General features: G+C 36.4%; 1 protein-coding gene across 1 annotated transcript; it reads left to right on the top strand.

Annotated features, from left to right (window-relative positions):
* Positions 1-239: 239 nt before the first annotated feature.
* Positions 240-9830, top strand: FAM217A (family with sequence similarity 217 member A). Its single transcript, XM_011367051.2, has 6 exons — positions 240-327; positions 1975-2059; positions 2227-2240; positions 2888-2962; positions 3059-3126; positions 8516-9830. The coding sequence occupies exons 1-6, from the start codon at positions 265-267 to the stop codon at positions 9729-9731; spliced, it is 1521 nt and encodes a 506-aa protein (XP_011365353.1). The 5' UTR covers positions 240-264; the 3' UTR covers positions 9732-9830.

Consider the following 9830-nt stretch of genomic DNA (forward strand, 5'->3'; position numbering starts at 1 on the left):
AATATTCTGTCAAATCTTCCAATTTGCTTTTGTCTATACTCCCCTCCCCTTTTTGGTCTAGCTTGCCCCTTGTTTCTGGTTGATTTTATATTGTTACCCACACCTTGCCCTCATAGTCCCTTTCTCCTGCTTTCTAAGTATTTTCTTGACCTCCTTTATATGGGGAGCCAAAGTTCATGCTTTCTTTAAATCATTGTTGTACCTTACCCATAAATGTGCCTGTCCGACAACCTGTATAGGATTTTAAGGAAACAGAGGAGCAAAATGGGGAGAAGAAATGGTGAGAACTGTGGCACCAACCTGCGTGTGTCAAACATCTCTCATGAGGTATGGCAGATGCTATTGAACTTGAGCATTTGGACAGCAGCTCCCACTGTTAAGACCTAACTCCCACTGAATCTTACTGCTAAGATCCCTTGCTGCTGTCTCTGTGAGCAGTTTGTCCTGAGTTTTCCTCTTAGCACATTTGGAATATCAGTTGGAAAACTATTATTTCTTTTAACAAAGAAAAGTTAACGAGTGTCTCTAGAAATGTCAAAACATTTCTAATTACAATTGGATTTTGTTCTATTTTCTCACACATATTTTGTAAAAAATATTGGTAAGACAGGTGGGATATCAAAAGGTGTAAACAATTCCCAGCCTGCAAGGAGTTAAAATCTAGCTGGCTTAGTGTATGGTTGACAATCTTCCTTACCAGGTGACAAATTTGGCATCATTAATTTTATTTCATGATTTCGATAACACAGTTCATCAGCTTCCCTTTTCCATGTTAATTTAAGGATATTTCTCTCACATATTATTTTGTACGTTAGTGTTCCAGGGTTACATACATAGCTGAGAGAAGCTTGAGAATCTGTCAGGAGGGTTTTAAAAATACAAATAATTGGGCCATACCCTCATCCTACTGAATCAAAATCTGTAACATTTTTTTCAACTATTATTTTTAAAAAAGCTCCCCAGGTAATTCTCACATGGAGACTAGACCTGAAACATTATTTCAGAGGGCAGAGAATATGTATTAATTTTATTTTTCAAAAACCTCTAGAGAAAGAGAATCTGCAGCCTACCCGCTAAGTTTCAACTATCCTTTCTAAAGGACATAACTTTCTTGTGGATCAGTTATATCCTTATACTGCATTTAAGCTTATTTCTCCCTATTCCTCCTTAGTGTGGAGATGATACCTAATACTACTTCACATTTTATTTGTATGTTGCTTAGAGTTTAATTTGCAAAGGATTTTCTATTTGAGATAGAAAACCACTAAGTTCATTCCTTAAAAAATTATTTTTTGAAAAAATAAACCAATTGCCTCTTCACTTTCCCTTTTCCAGGATAAATGATTACATTCCTCTCCTATACACAACCCACATTTTTTTTTTTTTCCCATAGTGCTCAGCACAATGTCTGGAACAATAATACTCAGTAGATATAGTACCTTTCCCTATTAATTTTTTGGCTTTCTTTTGAGTACTTCCTGAGTGTTTCTCAACATCTGGAGTCCAGAATGAGTAGTGGGCTGGTCAGCATTGAGTTAACGTGAGGATTAGAGCATTTTCTTTGTTTGGTGGAAAGATTTTATAGGCTTTTAGATTTGGTACTGAGCTACAGAAAATTTGGTGAATGTGCCATTGTGTGCCAGGGACACACTGCACTGGACATTTTATTACATTTATAATTCAGTTTTGAAAACCTGTGTGCCATTATTTTGAACAAAATAAGAATGAAACCATAAATTGTAAAAGCCTTTCCATTTTCTGATTAATTAGTGTTATCAAGCTGATACTAGTTTGATAAGAGAGAACATTGCATGTTCCTCAAATATGCTGGTAGTACCCTTATAGGAAGGAGAGGTGGTCTTGAAGCTTTGTGCCTTTTGTCACACTCCACCCAAAGGACATGTAAAATTATATATTTGAGCTTTTAACATTTTCTTAACATTAAGAGTATCCTAAAAAAAAATATTGTTTTAGAACTTATCTCACTGGAATTTGGATTCAGAAGCACCTGTTCCTGAAAATAAAAACCTCTCACCCAGAAGGGATATTGAAGCAGGTGGTAAGAAATTCTAGATGTGTATATTGATCCTTGTATTTATAGATATAGGAAAATTTATATTCATATTTATAATATGTATAATCATGCACATTAAAGGGGGTTTGTTTTTAATGTAAGCAGTTTTATATAACTATTAATTGTCATTTTTCCCCAATACATTCTTTCAGATAAAATTAACAAGGTAAGGATAAATGTTTGGTTTTAAATAATTCACAAAATATTATTTAAAATTATATGTATGTTCTTTAAAAAAAATTTTTTTCAAAGTTAAACTTTAAATTTCATTTTTATAGACTTCTTCAATCAAGACAGACTTTTGCTTTTTTACAGGGCTACAACTTCGTCATTAATATTTTATTAAGTTTTTCTTCAATATAACAGAACTATAAATGGACATTAACTTTGTAATAAATATTGTGTTTTCTAGTCATTGCCAAAAGGGAAATAGTCACAGCTTTTAAGATACCTGAAGCAGTTAAAATGGTTGATACTTTGTTTTGAAGTAGTGAGAAAATCTTTCATTTACCTTTTTTGATCAAAATATAAAACACTTAACTGTTAGTAAAATAAAGACAATGTTAATGATATTCAAGATTCATTAGTTAACACTGTTTAGTTGGTATTTATAAGATTATACTAATTCCTGCTGAAATCAGTAAAAAAAAATTATATCTGTATGTATGTAAGGGAGTATTATAGGATTTTACTATATATTCCTTGGTTGGAACTATATATTCCTTTGTTACAACAATAACTATACAGTCTTAGAACACAAACCAGTAAGGAACAGAGATATATTTTGTTTAAAAGTCTTTTGCTGCTTTATAGAGCCATTTGGAAATTCCAGTAGAACAGCTGATGCTAGAACTTAATTTATCAGAGCATGCTCACAAAAGAACACAGGTGGGATTTTATTCATCATACTATTTTCCTAAAGTATTATTTTTAAAAAGTGGATGCAGTTACTAAAATATTTTTTTATGGCTTTTCTGTTATCAGAATAGTAATCAAGGGTTATTTCAGTTCTGGAGTTATCCTCTTAATGAAGGAAGTACCATGGAGACCAGGTGAGAGTATTTTCATAAATCCCTAAATTAGTGAAATAAATTTAAGTACAGAAGAGTTAACTCATCTGAAATACTCATTTGAAATACTAAAACAAAAAACAACCAGAAGAAAAAGTGTTGAGTGCAAATAATGGAATATTGTAGAAGCTCATCCTTAAATAGGAAATGTCTGGCAGACACCACAGAAGTAATCAATATATTGGTAATTGAGAGTTTATGGTGCAATTACAATGAGGGTTTAGATGGATAGAGTTTGGACTTCTCATTGAAGGGAAAATAAATTGTAATAGGAAAGTAATACTCCATGTGCCAGGAACAGTTTTAATTAATTATATGTATTAATTCATTTAACCCTTACGGCAATCCTATAAGGTAGGTACTGTTATCATCATCCCTGTTTTATAGATGAGAACATTGAGGCAGGATAATAAGTAACTTGCCCAAAGGCATACAATTAATGAATGATAGCACCAGAATGTAAAAAAGTAACTTGGTTCATGCTCATTATCACTATAATATATTGCTTCTCGGACCTTACTTGAATTTGAATTCTTATTTTTTGTTTCTTAATCTTTAGTGTGCATTAGAATCAACTATAATGCTTCTTAAAAAAGTAGGTTACTATTATTTGGAAATTAACATTTATTGAACACTGTTATGTGTCACTTTTACGTACAGTGTATTATTTAATGGAGAGCTTGAGTTCTAGTCCTCTCTTTTGTAACCAGTTTTGACTCTAGAGTGGTTCACTTGATAGTAGCTATCTTCTTAGTCAGAGGCTCAGGATAAACTCACCTAATGCTCAAATTTGAGGGGCAAAACCAAGAAGCGCTAAAGGAATTGTAATGACTAATGTCCTAAAGGAATGTTGGTGCTGGTGGGGATAGGAAAGGCTACTTTTACTAGAAAGAGCTCAATTGGGAACAGGGATTTCAAGGTGAGAGGTCAAATGAAATTAGTTGAATTCTATCATACAGAAGAGCAAACATAAAGTGAGTCAGTAGAGTGCAGGCTAGGATCATAGACATGGGATCCCCATCACCTGGGTTTAAATCCCAGCTCCATCACTCACTAGATGTGTGACCTTAACCAGCCTTGCTTCAAGTTTTCTTTTCCATAAAAATAAAAAGTAAAAGTGCCTATCTCATGGGGTTGTTGTCAAGACTAAACTGAATAATGTGTTTGATATGCATTCACTGTTAATACTAGGAAAGCCTAGTAACATTGCAGAGTTGGAAGTGAAATATTGAGATTTTTGTCCTCAATATACCATCAACAAGTAAAGAGGATAAAAGTAATGATAACTTTAATTTAGAGTTAATATTTTACAAAGTATGTTTATATAACTGTCTGGGTATTTAGCTCACTGGGGGCAAATGAGTTCAAACCTAGGTCTTCTGCCTCCAGATTCTATGCTCTTTTTACTATAGTGCATGGATTGTGTTGTTATCAATTCTAAATTTAAAGTAATTTTCCTGTGGTTTTTCAAAGGCAAGTCAGTATACCTATTTTTTTAGCTAAATGAATATTTATCATTTTCCATAGAAATGAAAGTATTTAAAAATCTTTCAAGATTACTTTGCTCTCTTTAATGTAAACTGGCTTTAAAAGTAGCAAGAAGATAGTGAGACTATAAATATAAGTCAATTAATGGATCAAATCATTCTTTTTTTGAGAAATTTAATATTTTTTTATTTTTCAATTATAGTTGGCATACAATATTATGTTAGTTTCAGCTGTACAACATAGATATTAGACATCTATATATCTCACAAAGTGATCACCCCATGGGTAAATCTAGTACTCATCTGACACCGTACATAGTTATTACAATATTATTGACTATATTCCTTATGCTATCCTTTATACCTCCGCGACTATTTTGTAACTACCATTTTGTACTTTTTAATCCCTTCCCCCTTTTTCACTAACTCCCCCCACCCCTTCTCCCATCTGGTAACCCTCAAAATGTTCTCTGTATCTATGATTTTGTTCATGATTTTTTATATGTGTGTGTCGTTGTTTATTTTGTTCTTTAGATTCCACACGTATGTGAAATCATACGAACTTTGTCTTTCTCTGACTTACTCCACTCAGCACAATGCCCTCCAGGTCCATCATGAAATATCTTTTTCCAATCCCTTTACTTTCTGTCTGTCTGTGTTTTTAATCCGAAGTGCGTCTCCTGTAGGCAGCCTACATAAGGGTCTTGTTTTCTTATCCATTCAGCCACCCTATCTTTTGATTGGAGCATTTAACTCTTTTTTCATTTGAAGTACCTGTTCATAGATACATAGTTATTGCCATTCTTTATTCATATTTTTGATACATATTTTTTTCTTCTTCTTAAATCCCTCCAACATTTACTGTAATACTGGCTTAGTGATGATGAACTCCTTTAGTTTTTTCATGTCCGAGAAACTCTTTTCTTGGCCTTAGATTCTAAATGATAGCTTTGCTAGGTTTAGTAATCTTAGTTGTAGGTCCTTGCTTTTCATCACTTTGAATATTTTGTGCTAAGCCCTCCTGGCTGCAAATTTTCTGTTGAGAAATAGGCTGACAGTCTTCTGGGAGCTCCCTTGTAACTAATTGTTTTTCTCTTGCTGCTTTTAAGATTTTCTTTTTGTCTTCAACCTTTAGCATTTTAATTATGATGTGCCTTGGTGCCTCTTTGGGTTCATCTTGTTTGGGACTCTCTGAACTTCTTGGGGTTGTATGTCTATTTCCTTCACTGGGTTAGGGAAGTTTTCTGAAATTATTTCTTCAAATAGAGTTTCAATTTTTTGCTCTCTTTTCCTTCTGGTACCTTTATGATGTGAATTGTTGTTACACTTTATATTGTCCCAGAGGTCCCTTAAACTATCACTTTTGGGGATTTTTTTCTTGTTGCTGTTCCGATTGGGTGTCTTTCGCTGCTACCCCGTCCTCTAAATCACTGATTTGATCCTCCACTTCATCCATTCTGTCGATGCCCTCTAAAGGACTCTTCATCTCAGATATTGTATTTTTCATTTCTTACTGGTTCCCTTTTATGTTTTCCATCTCCATTTTTCATATTTTTTATATCTTCATTAAAATTCTTGCTAAGTTCATCTACTCTTCCCCTAAGTTTCTTTTGCATCCTTATAACCAATGTTTTGAATTCTGCATCCGTTTGATTGCTTGAGTCCACTTTATTTAGTTCTTCTTCTGGAGCTTTGTTCTGTTTTTTCATGTGGGACATCTTCCTTTGTCCCTTATTTTGGCTGCCCGCCCCCGCTCCCCATGTTTGTTTCTATGTATTAGGTAGGGCTCCTAATAGAGTGACTTTATATAGTAGATGTCCTTTGGGGCTCAGTGGCACAGTGTTCCCTGGTCAGATGAGAGAGGTTCTTAAGGTGTGTCCCGTGTGTGAGTTGTATGTGCCCTCCTGATGTAGCTGAGCCTTGGTTGCTGTTTGTACTTTGATGGGAGGAATTGACCCTTGGGTTGATTGGTTGTGAGGATTGGCCAGTGAGGGATTGACCATATGGAGCAGGATTCACTTTAGCAGGGCTTTGGTGCCTGCCCAGTCTGCCCTTCATATGTGTCCTCCTCAGATGAAGCCCTGGAGGGTGCTCCAGCTCCAGTGCTGGTCAAAGCAGACCACTGGGTGTGCCGGCCTAAGGGCCTTCTGGGAGGGGTCCAGCTGTGGCCACGTTCAGCCACAGCCTGTGCACTTCCGGGACCACCTAATAAAGTTACCAAACAATCTGCAGATGGCTACCACCCGTGCTGGGCTTAAAGGTGCCTCAACAGGCCAAGGCAGAAACCAAAGCCAGCTGCCGCTAATGCCGAGCTTGGTGCTGCTCAGCAAGAAGTACAGGGAATGCCTAGGCCAGATATTGATTCTTTGGGTTTTGTGAGCCTTTGAGAGATTTTAGGAAAGTCCGCAGCCTATGGCGAGCAAGCTATTTGTATGGAATAAACCATAACAAATAGTTGGGAGAGGCGGAGTCTCAGGGAATCACCTGGGTGGAGCGACCTGTGTTATTCAGGTTGGTGGAGACTCAGGTATGCGTCTGCACACTGGGAGCGGGTAGGGCTCAACAAAAGAACAATGGATACTGCCAGCACTTCTGTCCGGAAAAAAGCCTCCCCTCCAGTCCTCACCCTGAAGCCCGACAACACAGTGTCTCCCTGTATGTCCCTGGCGCTCCTCAAGCAGCTGCCCCAACGCTGGAACTCAGAGCGAGCAAGTCCGTCAGTGAGTAAGTCTGGGCACGGGCTCTTTAAGAGGAGCGTCTGGGATCCCCGCAGCCCTCCATTTCACTCAGCCACAATCTCTGCTGGTTTTTCATAGCCAGAGGTTGTAGGGACTTCTCTTCCTGGCACTGGAACCCTGGGCTGGGGAGCCTAGTGTGGGACCTGGACCCCTCACTCCTCAGAGCGGGGAGGGGTCTCTGCAGCCAAAGTAACCTTCCCAGTTCTTGGATCCCAACACATGGTTGTGGGACCGGTTGTTTAGCATCTCTGCCCCTCCTACCAGCCTCTTCTTATGTATGTCCCCAGTTGTAGGACTTCTATTCAGCTAGACCTCAGGTGACTTCCAGTTATGGTTGCTCTGTAGTTTTGTTGTAATTTTGGTGTGATCGTGAGAGGGAGTGAGCACAGCATCTAGCTTCTATGCTATCTTGGCCAGTCTTCCTGAATCAAATCTTTCAATGTCAGTATTTCTAGTAAGCTTAAAAAAAAAAAAAAAAAGCTAACTATAAACTCAGTATTCTATGGCCTGGCTTTTTGCAGCTTTCATTTTAATATAATACCTAGAGTTATTACTCCTAAAATAAAAGAGCACCATCAGATGAAAATGCTATGGACTACATCTGGGGTAAATTTTGTTCAATAGACATAGTTTTGCTTCCTTTTTTTGTTAAAATAATCATAAAAAAACAACAATGGCTAAAGTAGAAGCCTTTATTAAGTAACCTATGTTCTTTAAGTGTTTACTTTTATCTAATTCTGGGTCAATAAACATTTCACTATAATTTCAGTTTGAGTTGGATAGTCTCCATTTCAGAAATCATAATTCTATGTACAGTGTATTCATAGGCAAATAGATATAATTAGCCAATTTTAACCTACTGGCCATTCATAACTCATTAGCCATATGTAGTTATAATGATCTCATTACCTGTCCATGCACAAAGAGATGACCAGTTAATATTTTAATCAATACTTAAACAATTTAATAGTTGTATACAATTAGAGCATATTTGGAAATTAACATATTTCTGTTTCAGATAGATACACATATGACATTGGGAACTAAACATTAACCAGTCTGAGTAAGGTTACTTATTCATTATCATTATAATAGCATTTCATTCCTAGTCAACAAGTCATTCATTATTAAATCATTTTTTTTAAGGGATTTCAAAAAATCTTCATTGGAAACTGGCCTTAACATAACCAATAATCCCATAAGGCTCTTCACTCTGAACCATTCCTTAAAAAGTGCTTCGGTTGATAAACAAGTTGTTTCTTACCCTGGACTGCAGACGCCATTAGGTCTCTGCTGGCCCTATGCCGACGGAGATTTTAATGACAGAAATGAACCTCGTATTAATTTATGTTCAACTACAGAACACAACAATGGTGAAACTTTATCTGCTCCAAATTGGAATTCAAAATATGGAATCAGCATTGTAGAAGAAAATTTGACAGATGAAAGTGATTTATCAGAAAATGAAAAAGCAAATGATACTTTACTCAGCTATTTTAAAAAGATGGACCTAAACTTAAAGCCAGAAACAATAGAAAATGTTGAAGAGTCTTTCACAGAGGAACCAAGTGAAGTATTTCCATATCCTGATTTTCTCCCTCCTCCTTTCAATACTCTGGACTTGCACAAATTAGCCCTCTCAAAATCTGAAACTTGGAAAGGAACAGTGGAATCTCCGGAAAGCTGTATTGAACATTTGATAACTCGTTTACTGGAAATGGAACGATTACAACATACAACTATACAAAAAGAGAGGCCAAGACTACAAACTACTTTCTGTACTCCAGCAGTTACCGATCGACCCTCTTCCTCCAAAACTGTGCCCAAAATGAGACAGCCAAAACTTTCTGACTCTGTGAGTCTTCAGCCAACTTGTGTAGATAAAAGTAAAGAAAAAAGAAAAACAAATTCTGGTTCTTGCAAGCTTGAACAAAATGCTTCAAAATGGAATTGGAGCAATGCTGGCAAATATAAATGGAATTCTAGACCACCATCTCTAAAAAGTTCATCCACAACAAAACAATTGACGGCAACTTATGATGACTTTAAGAATCCCAAAAGCTCCATTTTAAATCCATGCCAGGAACTCTCAACCAAACCTACTACTGCCCAAACAACTCAATCACTGGTTAAAGTGGCCTCAACAAGATCTTGTCTGCCATCAAAGTCTCCAATACCAGTTTCACCCATACCTCTGTCTTTTCCTGAAAATCAGAGGGAAGAAATTAAGGCACCAAGGACCAAAAAGAAACTTTACCGAAAAAACATAGTATTGAACAGACCATTCTATATTCAAAAGCTAAACTGTTTATCACCTTCATTTATAGCTAAAGATACGTGCTCACCCATTGAGCAAAAATAACTTTTTCATATATCTCGATGTAAGCAAATCTGTTCCAAGAAACACAGCTAAAATATAGTTCATCATTCTGAGATGCAGGTATTAAACACACACACACAC

Source organism: Pteropus vampyrus, unplaced genomic scaffold (assembly GCF_000151845.1).
Source record: "Pteropus vampyrus isolate Shadow unplaced genomic scaffold, Pvam_2.0 Scaffold129, whole genome shotgun sequence".
In the NCBI taxonomy this organism is placed as follows: Eukaryota; Metazoa; Chordata; class Mammalia; order Chiroptera; family Pteropodidae; genus Pteropus; species Pteropus vampyrus.

Coding starts and splice junctions, on each gene's coding strand:
- FAM217A (XM_011367051.2), top strand. CDS start 265: ATGGGGAGAAGAAATGGTGAGAACTGTGGCACCAACCTGCGTGTGTCA. Junction 328..1,974: donor TGTCAAACATCTCTCATGAG/GTATGGCAGATG, acceptor ATATTGTTTTAG/AACTTATCTCACTGGAATTT. Junction 2,963..3,058: donor ATGCTCACAAAAGAACACAG/GTGGGATTTTAT, acceptor TTCTGTTATCAG/AATAGTAATCAAGGGTTATT.